General features: G+C 36.4%; 2 protein-coding genes across 2 annotated transcripts; one reads left to right on the top strand and one right to left on the bottom strand.

Moving 5' to 3' along the window:
• The first annotated feature begins 4,658 nt into the window (after window positions 1-4,658).
• Window positions 4,659-10,536, top strand: LOC110794301 (small ribosomal subunit biogenesis GTPase RsgA 1, mitochondrial). The gene is made up of 5 exons (XM_021999251.2): window positions 4,659-5,568; window positions 7,191-7,412; window positions 7,533-7,727; window positions 8,131-8,324; window positions 10,080-10,536. The coding sequence occupies exons 1-5, from the start codon at window positions 4,876-4,878 to the stop codon at window positions 10,270-10,272; spliced, it is 1,497 nt and encodes a 498-aa protein (XP_021854943.1). The 5' UTR covers window positions 4,659-4,875; the 3' UTR covers window positions 10,273-10,536.
• A 3,093-nt stretch (window positions 10,537-13,629) lies between these two features.
• On the bottom strand, window positions 13,630-14,442 carry LOC110780625 (signal peptidase complex subunit 1). The gene is made up of 2 exons (XM_021984977.2): window positions 14,287-14,442; window positions 13,630-14,159 (listed from the first exon to the last, which is right to left on the bottom strand). The coding sequence occupies exon 2, from the start codon at window positions 14,139-14,141 to the stop codon at window positions 13,857-13,859; it is 285 nt and encodes a 94-aa protein (XP_021840669.1). The 5' UTR covers window positions 14,142-14,159; window positions 14,287-14,442; the 3' UTR covers window positions 13,630-13,856.
• Window positions 14,443-15,983: the final 1,541 nt, after the last annotated feature.

The raw sequence follows: 15,983 nt of genomic DNA on the forward strand, positions 1-15,983 counted from the left end.
CAAAATTACGAGTCGGCGAAATATGTTTGATACCCCATATTAGCTATTGTTTTACTTTTAGAATTGTATATATCATTTTTAATTTATTAATATAAAAAGTAAATTAAGATTTTTTATTAATTAATATAAGTGATCTTTCATTTTATTTTATTTTTGTTTTTGGAAAATGAAGGCCACACGAAGAAGTATCAAATGGGGCCCACTACTTCATGCCGTTCCACGTGTATGATTAATCATCTTGTCTGATAATCTGAGTCGTCTGATTTTCTTGTCGTGGGATCACCATCGGTTGGGTTCATTTTCAAGTTTTCAATTATTTAAGTTCCAAAATCTTTGGACTTAATTATGGGAAAATGATCGATAAAATCTGAGGAAATAATCATGAATCAATTTTTTTGGCCAACACATAATAAGGAAGGAAGACATGTACTCCGTATTGAACTCAAGAAGTTCTACATATCCATAATCCATTTAAGGGAGTATATTTTATCGGGTCAGTCACAGGTCACAGTCCAAATCCCTGTTTTTACAAAATTACTATGTATTAGTTGTACAAACTAAAAAATAGACATATAAATATTGTGATATATTGATTGAATGAACTTATATTTAACAGGAGGTTGAGATTTCAAACATGTAGTCCCTCGTATATTAGTTTAGGGGTTTTGAATTCGAACCATGTATTGCTTTAGTGGGTGGACAACATTTGTACATAATTTTATGAATGAACGTCGTGTTTGTAAGATTCTTTTTTATTTTTATTTTGAAAGGATAGTGTGTAAGTAATTTAATTTGAAGTTGCAAGTTCAAGTGTTCTTCTTCTACTACTATATACTTCGTAAGTACGTTATGCTTTCGTCTGGCAATTTATTACCGAGTAGTTCGCAATTTAGAAGGTGGACCATGGTGCACATAGAGCATGGTGCACCTTAAGAACACTAGTATATAATGGAAAGAACATCTGGTTACGAGAAAAGAACATGAGTAATTTTTTTTATTTAGGTTTTTAATAAATAGTAAATTAATATATTATTTTTATAACAAAAAAGTGAAATATTATATCGCATGTTCTTTTATTGTAGTATCATGTTCTTTTGCTTATACACACGTGTTTTTATTGGTGCACCATGCTCTACGTACACCACGGTCCATAGTCCACGGGTTTCCGAATAGTTTGTTTTTGTAAATTCTTTTTTGACATATGTGTGGCATTAGTATATTACCTATTATGAATAAAAGTTTTAACCTGTATGCAAATAGAAATACATATTTGTTAGTTGTTTCTATACGAAATGACTTGATTATTCAAAATAAAGGTATTTTTTCTTTAAAATGTCAAATTGCAATGTTTTGGCAAACAAAAAATCGTAGATACATCAACCTTTTTTTCCCATCGTTTTACCACATTATTAGCAAGTTAAGTGACACAAGCTAAGTGAATTCACACATATATTCTTATTTAAAGGTGGTGTAAAATAAATATTATATATTAGAATAAAGTAAAATTAAAATGTTTAAAAGTTATTTCAGTATAATGTGAAATTTATCTTTTTTTTATTGATAAAACAATTTTCTTTAATAAAAATTATCTTCTCAAAATCACTATATAATGTATAAAGATAACTACGTAATCCTTTAAACTGTTTATCCATTAAAAAAATTATATATATAATATAAAAGTTAAATAAAATATGTTAAAATTTTCCAAAAATTGGATAAAAGTTAAGTTAGTACGTGCAAGGCCTTTTGATGTTTATTAAGGTATTATGTTAGTGTTCAAGTAGTTATCTAGCCTCACAGGAGTAATGTATTCCAAAGACATAGAATTGAACCAATCTAAGCCAACTAATTGATGACTAGATTCCTCTTCTTTGATAAGGCTTAAAGAATTTAATAAAATTCTATCATTCGTGTTGATTTGCCTACTAATTTAAAAAGATTAATTTGTACTTCGTAATACGTATATCACAATTATCTATTGTTTGATTATTTTTTAAAACAATTATCTATTGTACTTGTTCATCTAAGCTAGCAAGCCACTAAATTATCTAAAATACATATTTGATGACACAAAGGCATAAGTGATAGGAGCTTGTTGAGTGCTACTTTGATCCGAGGTTGGAGAGGGGCATGTTGTGTTGTGTGAGCAAACACATCATAGGGGTATTTTCGTAAATTCACACCAACATCAAACAAATTAGGAATATGACAAAATGAATAGTACAACCGAAAAAGGACAAAATTAATAAATAAAAGAGAAGAGAATGACAGAAAAAGAGGAGAGAGAAAGTGACATGAAGTACCATTTCTCTTTTACAATGTACCATTCTTTAAAAAACAAGTACCATTTTCTTTTAAAATGTACCATTCTTTAAAAAACAAGTACCATTTTTTAACAAAACACCATTTGTTTTTTTACAAAATGTCATTCTTATTTAAAAAATACCATTTCATTTCATTTTTTGTACCATTACATCATTTGTTCGATCCATAATCGGTCCAAAAAAATATGACAGCAAGCAGTTTTATCTTTTCTCTATTTTGTCTCTTTGTTGGTGTTATGTTTTTGGTGATACATCACAGCATGAGATTTTTACTTCCTCCTTTGATCAGCTTACAACACCCATGAATCTTTGGCAACGAAAACAAAGTTGTTAAGAAGTACTCAAAGCCTGAATGGGTATGTCCTTCTTTATTGCCTATTTAATTACGGAGTAATTATAAGAGACAAATAATATTCGGCATACTTGTGAAAAGACAAAGTTGTTATCTTTAAGGAAGGCTTGATTTGGTGGCAAATGTTTAAACTCGTGACTTTAAGGTTTACGGGGCTCTTTGAAAGAGAATTCCCTTACCATTTTCTCTCACTTCAAATATGTGTGACTTGCAAAACCGATTAAGGATTAATTCGATTATTGACTATTATTGTTTAATATTCATTTCGTCTCTTGTTTGTTCTTTTTAGCTACTTGATTTTTTGTGTCTCACAAAAAAAGTCAGAAAAATTTAATTTTATTTACAATTAGCATTTCTATATTCTAATGTCACTTTCCACACACTGTTGGTTCAATCACATTTCCAACACTTAAAATAAAACCATTGATCTAAATTTGCCCTTTTGAATATTTCCCCACTCAAAAAGAATAAGAGTGGACGAGTAGTATATGTGAGTAATTAAGCCAAGAGACAAAAGCCTAGAAAATGAAAGGATTAGGGTAATTAAATATGCATATATATACGGTCCAAACTCCAAAGCATATGGTGTCCCATATCAAGATTAGCAATTATGTTCGTAAGTGGGTGTATGAAAAACCACATTCTACTCTCACGTTTGTTATCGTTTCTAAATTTAGTGATCGTTCGACTTACTTGGTCAGTATCAAAAATTACAACATAGCCAATGTCAAAAAAAAAAAAAAAATAAAAAAAAAATTACAACATAACATTCTGGATGTTAAAGTCGAGATGATAAATTATTATTATTTTTATCTTTTTCTCTTTATAATTATTTGCTTCCGTATATTTAGGATTTTATCTACCATGCACCCAGATAAAAACGGTAGCCTAAAAAAATCTATGAGATAAGTCACTAAACATTTTTTTTTTGGTGCGAATGAGCCACAAAGGGCGGGGATGAGAATCGATCACAGGATCACCTGGAACCGGGATGGAAGCTCTAACCAACTGAGCTATCCATCACTCTCTAAGTCACTAAACATATAATATCATTTGCAAATTTTATTTGATATTTAATATATGACAATATTATCTGTAATTAAAAAAGTCAAAACTTTTTATCAATCAAAATGTCAACGCTTGAATTTTTTCCTTGAGAAGTCACTTCCTATATAAAAAAATCACACCTAAATTAATTATGCCCTTTAGAACACTTCAAAGTTCAAAATACTTGAGTGGTTAAAGAAAAATATAGGAAAGAATGTTACACAAACATGTTTGGGTTGCAGAGCTTTACATTTTCTGTTATTTTATTTTATTTTCTTTATATAGAATTCATGTTTTAATCTGTTGATTAAAAGTGGACACCTTGACATCGACCTTAGGACAACATGTTGACATTTCCCCCCTAATATCTCATGCATAACTTTCTTTCATTATTAACTTTGAAGTTTTGTTATTAGAGAATTTAAATGTATTGAATTTCATACTCCGTAAATTTTGAGATAAATTATACTACTCGTGCCATTAACTAGTTCTAAACCCGTTTTTGAACATGTTTTAACATAGTCATTGACCATATTGAGATGACTTTACTCTTATCAATTTAAGAGGATTTGCATAAATCATTTTCATTTGTTTTTCTTGCCTTTATACCATTATATTTATCGATCCAACCCATCTAGCCATTAGGTTGAGTTTATTGACCCAACCCTGACCAGCCATACGCCAAGCACAACAAATCAAAACCAGGCATAATTTAATATGAACTGCTCATCCAACATTTTTTATCGAACCCCCTCACGGCCTCTCCATGTCTTCTCGCCAAATTTCTAATCCACCTCAATCGACCTTATTAGTGAGCCGACACCTAATCAATTAAACTAAAAGTCTATCTAGCGGCTATATACGTGGGTGTGATGCTTGTGAATGATTTCCACCTTGGCACGGTGGTCGGTGGTCGGTGTCGGTGGCTGGCCTGGCCACCTTCACATTTAGAACTAGGCACGATTTCATTCAAATATCTAAAAGCCCAAAGTATTCAGAATTCTGAACCCAAACCCACACAAAAATAGCCTCAAAGTTCAGAAACATCTGGAACCTTCTATCTTTCCAATTTCCAGTGACCCCTTGTAAGAATTGGAGCAGAAAACAAATGGATTAGACTGAAAACTTCCACCGAGAGTCACCGTTTAAAAAATGGCGGTAATCTCATTCTCTCTCCTCCGCCACCACGCGTCACCGTATCTAGCTCCTCCCACCACCGCCACCTTCCTCCTTCTCCGACGCCGATTCTCTCCCCTCACCACTACAATTGTTTGCAGAAACATCCATGACAAAAGCAAGCAAGCTCAATCAAACGCGCTCAAGGCGGCGCGTGAATTCACACGCACCAAACACACACAATCTTCTCTTTCCTCACTCTCGAAACCTCAGAGTCTCTCTCCTAATCAAGCCGTAGGAACTGTAGCTTCAGCTCAAGCCAACTTCATGCGCGTTGTTGTACAATCCACTCCTCCTCCAGAAGAAGAAGACTCTGGAGCTTCCGAGATGGAGAATACGCACATTCCAGAAGGTTCTGGCGGAATTGAGCTTCTATGCGTGGTGAGAGCCGTGTTGAAGAAGATTAAGCGGAGGGTTTTAGTAGGGGATAGGGTTTTGGTAGGGTCAATTGATTGGGTGGATCGCCGGGGCATGATAGAGAATGTGTTTCCTCGGAAGTCGGAGATTCCTGACCCTCCGATTGCGAATGCTGATCATTTTCTGGTGGTGTTCTCGCTGGATCAGCCTAAGGTTGAGCCGTATTCGTTAACTAGGTTTTTGGTTGAGGCTGAGTCTGCTGGATTTCCTCTCACTCTTGCTCTGAACAAATGCGAGCTCGTTCGCGATGAGGTTTGCGTGTCTAGCATTGATTAGATTGTTGTTGATTACCAGATTAGTTAAAATTTGTTGCTCAAATGTGTATATGTTTTGAACTTTTGGAGTGGCATTGCGGGTTGTTGTACTGATATTTTGTGTGACATATGAGGAATTAACAAAGTACTGTTTGGTAGATAGATAATGTGGTAGTGGAATGGAGGGAGAACATCAGTATATTAGCCTGTTAGGTTAGCTGCGTAGTGTTTGATTGATTGAGCTTAAAACCTTGAAAATGTTTTGGATGTTGAAAGTTGTGCTTCGAGTTTGATGATGTTTAGAGACAAACATACATAATATTTTGTGAAATGATGGGTAAATAGGGCATTGGAGCAAGTTGGATGATACTTTTGAGCAAGTTAAAAAGAATCCAGGTTCAGCTTTTAGCATGATTGAGCTGAAATTTGTAACTGAAAAACAGTATTTTGATGTGTGTGTTGTATGTGTGTTTTCCACGTTTTTAAGAGTGTATGGTATGTTAGTTGTAAAATTTAAGTGAGCTCACTGCAGTGTAGTACTTTGAAAACTGAAAATTTTGTTCTGTCTGATGGTGCTCGGAGGCAATGTGCGTAAGTTTTTGTGAACTAACATAGGGAATGGAGTGTTGAAGACTTTGAAGAGAGTTGTATAGTCGCGTGGGAGCAAGTTCAATACAATGCAGGTGTTTAGTGCTTATGATTTTACTTACCTACTTACATAATATTACCCTCAATGTTAAGTGACAACTGACAAAAGACAGGAAGACAATCTTTTAATGCAAGATTGCAAGTAGCCTATCCTTTTAGTGGTGTCATGGAATTTTGCTAGGAACTGTTGTAGGTTTAATGATCACACTCTTTTGTTTATTTGGCTTGCTCATCTCAATTCAATTTGATTTTAGAGAAATTAGTGGTCAAACTTCAACCTCGAAAGCATGCGTGTGTTATTCAATAGAGGGAGTATTACAATAGTAGTTGCGTAGCATTTTACTGTGTCCGCTGCAATTAATATGCTGGGTGCTGAAGTTTGTGTTTTCAGATTGGTGAAACTTAGAGAATGTGTATATTTTCACAATTTGGTTGAAGAAACATGTTTGGTCTGAGTAGGATAAGATTTGTCAGAGGACATTCCTAACAGAGTAGGCGTAAACCATAATGATCCTAGGTTGAGATTAGAGTTACTCTCTAATATATGTCAGAGACTCAGAGTTACAAACAACGGGAAAGCTGAAAAGAATGCAATCTTCTAGTGCCGGGAGCTTATGCTCACATCGATATCTGTAAAGTAGTTCGTCTTTGACTTATTTAGCTAGTGTGTTTACTTGTTCCTTGAGGCTTTCTAGGGTTGTGTATGAAAGAGGGGGGAACGAGTATTATTCTCTTTGAATTTTTGAGAGCGAAGTAAAACAAAGTGTTTTACCTACAGGTTCAACGGCCTCTAAGTTGGTCGATTTTGCTTGGTTGGCCATATTGTGTGACCTAAACTTATCCAATGTCTATGTTGCGGCTCATGTGGATTCACAAGCTCTTTTTTTATTTTATTTTAAATCATTGGTACTCTATCTGTTTTAGTGATTCTTTGTTTCTAAAGTTGGTCAGTTTTGATGATGGAATATGCAGGTTCTGGTTGAGTGGAAAACTAGGCTTCGTCAGTGGGGATACATACCCATATTTTGCAGCGTTGAGTCAAAACGCGGACTTGATTCCCTCGCATTTTACTTGAGAGATAGGACAACAGTGATTGTTGGTCCAAGTGGTGTTGGGAAGTCCAGTCTGATTAATGCCTTGCGAAGCACTGATCAAACCCCCACCCTTATGGAAGACGGTAGCTTGTTTGATCATGTGGGTTTCAAATCCCTCTTGTTTTCTATGATCCTCTCATCTCTTAATTTTACAAATTATAATGTTATTCCGAAAGGTTCATAGCTTAATTGTCCTCTGTTCTGAAATGTGAACTATCAGATTTCAGGCAGCAAATGGTTTGACGAGCAGCGAGTTGGAGAAGTTTCTGCTAGAAGTGGAAGAGGGAAACACACAACTCGAAACGTATCTTTGCTACCATTAGCTGGAGGTGGATATCTAGCTGATACCCCAGGTTTCAGCCAACCTAGTCTAATGAAGGTGACAAAACAGACCCTCGCACAGGCATTCCCTGAGGTAACTTCGGTTTCATTTCAATTTAAAACAGATATAACAGCCCATTTGGTAGTCGGTAATAAATGGGAGGAATGAGAATAAAATCTAAGTGTAATTTGGCAAGAAAATAAAATCATGATGTCAATGGTAATGAAATTTTGTCTCAAACTTGGTGTTGTTCTTCATAAATTTTCATTCCCGCCTAATACCAACGGTAATGAAAATTTATAAAGAAAAAGAGATAATTTTGAGTGAACTTGTATCACCATGGGATTACATATTGTTTTTCCTTACAAATTTACATACAAATTTATTCCCATTTACACAATTTATGGCCGGCTACCAAACGGGTCGTAAATGTTTTTTCTATCTTCCTGTTTTCTTCTACATTCATTTGCATACAACTGATAAACTGTATATTCAGATCCAGAAAAAACTGGAAGCAAACAAACCTAAAGGATGCACATTCAACAATTGCTTGCACATTGGTGAACCTGGATGTGTGGTAAATGGAGATTGGGAGAGATATCCGTATTACTTTCAACTACTGGATGAAATTAAAGTAAGGGAGGAATTCCAACTAAGAACAATGGGCACGAAGAGGGAGGGCGACGTAAGGTATTGTAAATATTTTTCTTACTGTTTTTTGTGCAAGAGAATCTCTAATACTCCGTATTGAGTTGCTTGTTACTTATCTTGGTCTCTTTATATTAGATCTGATCAACTATAGCCCGACCCAACCCGAAAAAGAGCGGGTTTGGGTAGCCTAAAATATGTTCTTAGACCAAAACCAAACCCGGCCCGAAAAAGCCTGTTTCAGCCCGCAAAGCCCACATCAAATTTATGGGTTTGGGCTTGCTTTTTGGTGTTAAAGCCCGGCCTGTAGGGATGGCAAATGGGCGGTGCGGGTGCGGGTACGGGGCCCCCTCCCCCGCACCCGTACCCGCCAAAAAAATTTACACCCATCACCTACCCGCCACCCGCAGCGGGTATAATTTTTTCGTCCACACCCGCCTATGCGGGTACATTCCTATAATCGTACCCGCTCCACCACCCACGTGGATATCCACCAACCGCTTTTACCCGCCTGTACCCGCCTCCTTAATAATATAATAAAATAATAAAAAAAATCTTGTTTATATGACATGTTTATCAATGTTCTCAAACTAACAATAAAAGTATTTTTAGAACGTTCTTAAATACCGAAAATTAATAATTTCACCATAAATTACTTAAAGAAATACACAAATCTCAATCAATACACACAACATTTGCTCCCATATACAATCTTGCATCATCTTCATCTTCGACATCGTCCTCAATATCATATATATTCACCACCTTAACGACACCACCACCTGCAAAATTGCATAAATTTATATAATTAGAGTCTAAATTAGATTTTAATATATCATAAATTATTACTCTACGTCTGAAAATAATTTGCTAATGCAAATTGCCAAGTTGAAGCGCATCTCAGGGAGATCCTCAATTAAAACATCAAATAATAAAATAGCAAAACTATTGACTATTTACCAGTTAATAATAATTTGCTAATGTAATTGCCCTTTTTTATTCTATTTCACACAACATTACTATTTACCAGTTACTACATCCATAATTTTCAATTCCAGAAGTATATTGTTCATCAGTACACAGTCCAAGCAGAGGAACAGACTGAGACTTCAAATATGCTTTTTAAAAATAGCTGAATAAAGAAAAGTCCTTCCATACTCCATATTCGATACCAAGTATTAAATTTCTTAGCTACTCAAGTCAAAATATAGAGAAATTTCTAAACCAAATTCTCATTATTATTCTGTTTCAAAGGATTAAATTCCACACATAATTTCAGAATTTGAATTATTCAGTGTAATTAACAACTCCCAAAAATCACATTACTATTATAATCACCAAAAAACGAAAGAGGAATTCAAATTAATCGAATAGGAAGTAGATAAACGAATTGTAAATAAACGAATTATAGATAAACGAAGTGTAGATAAACGAAGTGTAAAACTGACTTTGAGGGATGAGTGCGGCTCGCCGGCTCGACTGAAGACGGAATGAGAAGGAGGCTCGACGGAAGACGGAATGAGATGGAGGCTCGCCGACGAAGAGAAGGAGGCGCCGGCTTCACTGACTAAGTTACTAGGGTTTTCAACTTTTCATCCAAATGTGCAAATGGAGTAAATGGGCTTATATATTAGTAAAATTTGTAAAAAAAATTCAAAGAATGCGGGTATAAGACATGCGGGCGGGTAGGAGGCGGGGCGGGGCGGGGCAGGCGGGTATGGAGCGGGTATGACCTAATATCCACTACCTACCCGGCGGCCTGACCCGAATTTTAATCACCTCTACTTTATATTACAGGAACAAGGTGGGAGAAATGGGTGTGACACTATCTGAGCCAAGACTGGAGTCAAAGAAGCACAGGAGACAATCTCGCAAGAAAGTGAACCAGTCTTTGTTAGACGACTTGGATGAGCTGGATGATGATGATGATGATGACGAATACTTGGAAGATAATCCTATAATCCGTGCTATGGAGCAAGAAAACTTGTAGGATATTGAAGATGAAGCATTTGAATAGGGAGATGATGATGACATCTTACTTTGTTTAGACTGTTTTGAGGATATTGAAGGGGAGGAAAAGTTTTGAACCCTTGTATTTTGCTCCTTTCTTGTAAATAGTGAATCACTAAAGCAAAATACTTGTATAGATAAATCTTTGGGGTCAATTTAGTTGCTGATTATGTTGAAATGAGTTACATATTTGATATTCTTGGATTATGTGAATATATGACATTGGCTTGTTGCCTGAAATTTACGATCACTGTCAAAGTGTACCCAAGGTGAGTTAAGGATACGAACTTGATTGACTACCGTGAAAGATTCTGATGAACAGGCCTTTTGTGGCCGAATAATAGAGGTTTACGGCTTGCGTCATTACGTGAAAGACCCTTTGTTCATGGCATATTGGCATGGGATCTTTACAGGTTTGCTGTAAAGATGGCCGTGGGGAGGGCCGGGTCAGGCTGAGTCCATGCCAAACCCACATTGTATCAGGGCGGGTCGAGTCAAGTCCACACCCAGCCCACATTGTATTGGGTTGGGCTGAAAAGTTCAAAAACAGGCCCCCAAGTCCATGGGCTTTCGGGCTGCCCGGGCCTTTCGTGAATCATGACTAAGCCTAAATTTAGCGTGCCGGCTCGAGTCATGTATTGTCGTGCTTTTTCCAAAAAAAGGCTGCCCATGGCCTACGACTTTGTGCTCGTGCCGAGTCAGTCGGGCCTTCGTTTGGCCCAGCCCACAACCATCTTTAGATTACTGTAATGCCCAGCAAGCACAACTCTATACAATTAATTAACTCTACGCACAAGCTTTTGTACTGATGCCATTTATTCAAGCTTCACTTTGACCGAACTACGGAACCAAGCTCAAGCTTTAGCCAGATAGGCTCATAATCAAAGCCACAAAAGATCAATAATTTCATCAACTGAAAGACAAGAATCTCATCAGATGAATTTGTACATCCTATTTTCTGAACATTGCTGAATGCAGCAGTCACAAGACAAACTCTACATCACAAACTTTAACTTCAGGAGTTTCAGGTACAGATCAATCTTCCTGAACTCAATAAACCACAATCTTAATCTCCTTCTAACACAAACCACAATACTCTGATTCAAAGTTTACGTATTTCAAGACACAAACCTTTGTACTGACGCAGTATGTAGGACATTCTACATCGATCTTCCATCCCTCTGTGTCCTACTCCCTCCGTCCCGGAATACTTGACCTGTTTTCCTTATCGGGCCGTCCCTTAATACTTGACCTGTTTCTAAAAATGGAAATATTCTAACAATATTATATTATTTCTCACTCCACCCGCTATTATCCCACCCACCTCCTACTCCATACAAAAACTAATTAAAAATTCAACCCCTACTCTCCCCCAACCCCACCCCTTTACACATTTCCCACTAACTACATTAAAATAATACCCCACTATCAACTACTACCTATTAAATTAAATAAGTCAATTCAAGTCTCTTAAACTCTGTGCCGGTCAAACCGGATCGAGTATTCCGGGACGGAGGGAGTAACTCCTAAGGTTGGTCGTAGCAATTAACAAATAGTGAAGCTCCACTAAATGCTTCACGGTTCATTGATCTAACCAACACGAAGAATTAAATTTAAAAATCTGCACTGTCTAAAAATTTATGAATCACCTTCCTTGTGTGCAACACCTACTACAAACTACTTTTCTAATGTTAACAACTGAGGAACCAACTCAAACTTCCTACCTGCAACATCAGCCTAAACACCATGAATGAATAACTCCACCTACTAGACCACAAACATTACATTAACTAAGGAAAAAAAGAACCTTATGTAGCTAACTTCACTTAATCCACTGTCATCGCTATGTTCATATATTGTTAATAAAGAACAATTGAAGATAATTTTTCTATGCACCAAATAATCACTGTCTAAGACGTAGCATTAAAGGACTAGGCCTTACGGTTATGGTGATTCAATGTGTACGCTCTGACTCACACTGAAATGTGGAATGGTACTGAGCCACTTGTTTAACTGGTTAAAATATTTGACATATAAGCAAACATTGGCAGAAACTAATCTAATGATGCAAAGCAAGCTAATCAGTTCATAGATGCATCTCAAAAATTGCAAGAAATGACCACGCTACATTATCTTAACTGACATCCTGCCTGCAGTCTGGGTATTGTATAGTTCGTGCTTCTAGACCAATATCATCAACCATACGGCATTAAGATCCTATCAAAAATCGTACATGCTTACTGTAAAAAATATCTGAATGCAGCATTGTCATAAATATAACTCTACATCACAATTCTGACTTCCATTAAAATAAGCCATCTCTGTCAACTCCACAAATCACAAGCTTAGTTTCCTTTCAACACTAATAAACAACTTCAATCCACCATATATTCAAAAGTAAGATTGGCATGTCATATTACACAACTATTTTCTTTCTTCTAGTATTTGTATCAGAAGAATCTGTTTGAGTTACTATAAAGTCATCCTTAGGCAGAAATTTGAAGGAGTATGTGGGTGTTCTATACTCATCTTCTAACTCCCTCAGTTCATACCACAGAATCAAGCTCCTTTTTGCAGTTTTTTATCTTACCGATCCTTAAGGGGGAAACCAAAGGTAAAAGATAATGTGTCAAATTTTAAGGATCATCTCCCATTCTCCCATGACAAGTAAGATACTAGGTGTACATCAAGAAGCTAAAGTGAAAACTGTGTGTTAAGTGTAAGGGAGTAAGACACTAAAATTTCTCATTTTTACAGCGTAGCAATCAACTATTTCGAAAAACTCAACTTCGTAACTGAAACATCATGAACATAGACACAATGTCAAAGTGATCAGAAAAACTCCATCAGTCACTAATTAGACCAGCAACATAACCGATACGAACTAAATCTGGTGCAAACCTAGAAAATCAAATAACACAAATCAAATGCTACAGTTTTGTCTAACACTTGAAAATATTCAAATACAGAGTAACTACCAATCCAATCAAGATTCTGTTGTTTAACACTAGAAGAAGGATATTTCACTCCACATTCAACACCAATCTTCTAATCATCAACCAAACCATCAAATAATTGATTCAAGAAACAACAAAAAAGAAGCAATAACCAACCAAATCAAGTCTAAAACATTATCATCACATTAAACTCCATGTTTAAAAAACAAGAAGTTCAATTTTAACTCAATTATAATGATGTAGCCAATCAATATTTTGTTGTTTAACACTCGAAGGAGGATATTTCACTCCACAATTAACACCAATCTTCTAATCATCAACCAAACCATCAAATAAGTGATTCAAGAAACAACAAAAATAAAAAGCAATAACCAACCAAATCAAGTCTAAAGCATTATCATCACATTAAACTCCATGTTTAAAAAAAACGAGAAGTTCAATTTTAACTCAATTATAATGATGTAACCAAATGTTGCCGTGAACAAACGTCTAAAACTTCACTAAAATTTCCAATAATAAACAGCGTAAGCTCAACAACATCATCATAAAACGACAATTCAGCATAATTTTGACCTAAATTTGGTATTCCTCCCTCCCTCAAATTTCTCTACTTTTGCTTGTTGTTTTTCTTCTTATTTCCAGAATTAACAACAGGTTGAGGTTTAGGGTGTTTATCAGCTTCACTAGAATCAAGCCAATTGAGAGGATGACGATTGTACCATGGCCAATTTGGGATGATGATCAGAGCAGTCAAAACGACGCCGCCAGCATAGATCAGAACCATCAACTGGAATGAACCAATCACATAACCTGTCACAAATGCCACAGCTGCTGAAACTAGCAGAAAAATTTGCATCCATTGTTCCGCCACTTTCTGCCCTTGCCAATCCATCTTTCGCAGTCGAAAACCCTAACAAAATCGAAGAAAAAAAGTCGTCAATTTGGCGATCAAAACCCTAACAAAATCGAAGAATTGAAAACACTGATTTTCGAGATCTCAGAGTTTGAGAATTATGAATGCGATTGAGGAAATTTACCTGAGATTGAATATGGCGATGGAAGAGACGATGAATTTTCCGGTGAGTAGATTTATTTATGGGGAAAAGGGATGATTTTTATATGATGTGATGTCAAGGGTCTTTGTTTGACTTGTATTCGGAGTATGAATTTGTGATACGGACATATAAAAGGGACCCCTTTATTAAAATGCAACGCTATTCGTCGTCGGCTTTTACGCATGTTGCCCGTTTTTTAATGATGAAAACCCGATATTACTCTTATACATCCACCCACCCCCCACCCCCACCCCCAAACCCCACCCTAACTCATACATCACTTTCTCTTTCCATAATATCTCTACCTCCTTCCCACCGGCGCCACCCACAGCCGGCACCCACCACCGTCATCCACCACTTTCACCCACCACCGACATCCACCACCACCACCCACAACCACCAACCACCATCATCCACCACCCATAGCTGGAGAAATCATTCTCATTCACCTCATTACAGCCGGGATACGCCCATCCACGAATGCTCTGTTCTTTTTCCATCACCAACGCCGGCGCACCACCATGAACGAGTTTGAAAAGGGTCCCAAGAAGAAGTCAAAGACTAGCTCGTCAGGTCAAGTAGAAGGGATGCCGCCTCCACCATCGACAACGGCCGAGTTATAGGTTAGAATTTTGTATTAATTTTTTTTTACGGAATAAGGCCAGAAATCCTATTCTTACCTAGATATGGAATAGGAATTTCAACCCTATTCCCTGTAAAACACGGAAAAAGAATCTTGACCTTATTTCGTGTTTTACATGGAACACGGCTAAGAACCCAATTCCATTAATAGGTAGGAATAAAAATATTGGCCGTATTCTCACGTAGGTATTGAATAGGAATTTCAACCCTATACTATGTAAAACACGGAATAGGGATCTCTTGACCTTATTCCGTGTTGTACATGGAATACGGCTAAGAACCCTATTCCATTCTTAGGTAAGAATAGGAATTTTGGCCCTATTCCAGCCTAGGAATGGAATAGGGATCTCAACCCTATTCCGTGTATATGTTGCATGTTTTTTTTATCCGTTTATATGGAATAGGGCTTCCATCCCTATTCCCGACCTAGGAAAATATAGTGACCTCATCCCTATTCCTGGCCTAGGCCGAAATAGGGATTTCAACCCTATTCCATGTTTTTGTCATTTTTGTTTGGAATAAGACTCCCACCCCAATTCCCCGACCTAGGACAAGATAGGGATCTCAACCCTATTCCGTATTTTTTTTGTTATTACATGTTATTCCTCAATTAATTCTTCGTCAAAAATTTATTACATTTGTAATTATAATTTAATTAATATTTTTTATTATGTTTTGTATTATTAAATAGGTTTTTTTTTAGGGTCATTTATTAATTATATGTCAAAAAATAATTTTTCCAAATGACACAAGTGATTTTTTTTCCTAAACTGATTATTAACTTAATTATAATCAACAAATAAACAAACAAATTTAATTCTAGTCAACAAATAAACAAACATAATAAAAATTTATTTATGTTCTCCGCCAAAATTCCGCTTCAATCACGATAATGACGATAAAAGGTGGTGGCGGCGACGGTGGAGGTGCTGGGGGTTGAGCTCACGAGGTGGAGGGAGTGACAATGATATGAATTGAGGAGGTGGTGGACGGGTCAATGATGGGGTGGCTAAGGTAGGGCCGAGGTGGTTGCCGGA

This window comes from Spinacia oleracea, chromosome 1, assembly GCF_020520425.1.
Source record: "Spinacia oleracea cultivar Varoflay chromosome 1, BTI_SOV_V1, whole genome shotgun sequence".
Taxonomy (NCBI): Eukaryota; Viridiplantae; Streptophyta; class Magnoliopsida; order Caryophyllales; family Amaranthaceae; genus Spinacia; species Spinacia oleracea.

Coding starts and splice junctions, on each gene's coding strand:
- LOC110794301 (XM_021999251.2), top strand. CDS start 4,876: ATGGCGGTAATCTCATTCTCTCTCCTCCGCCACCACGCGTCACCGTAT. Junction 5,569..7,190: donor GCGAGCTCGTTCGCGATGAG/GTTTGCGTGTCT, acceptor TGGAATATGCAG/GTTCTGGTTGAGTGGAAAAC. Junction 8,325..10,079: donor AAGAGGGAGGGCGACGTAAG/GTATTGTAAATA, acceptor TTTATATTACAG/GAACAAGGTGGGAGAAATGG.
- LOC110780625 (XM_021984977.2), bottom strand. CDS start 14,141: ATGGATTGGCAAGGGCAGAAAGTGGCGGAACAATGGATGCAAATTTTT.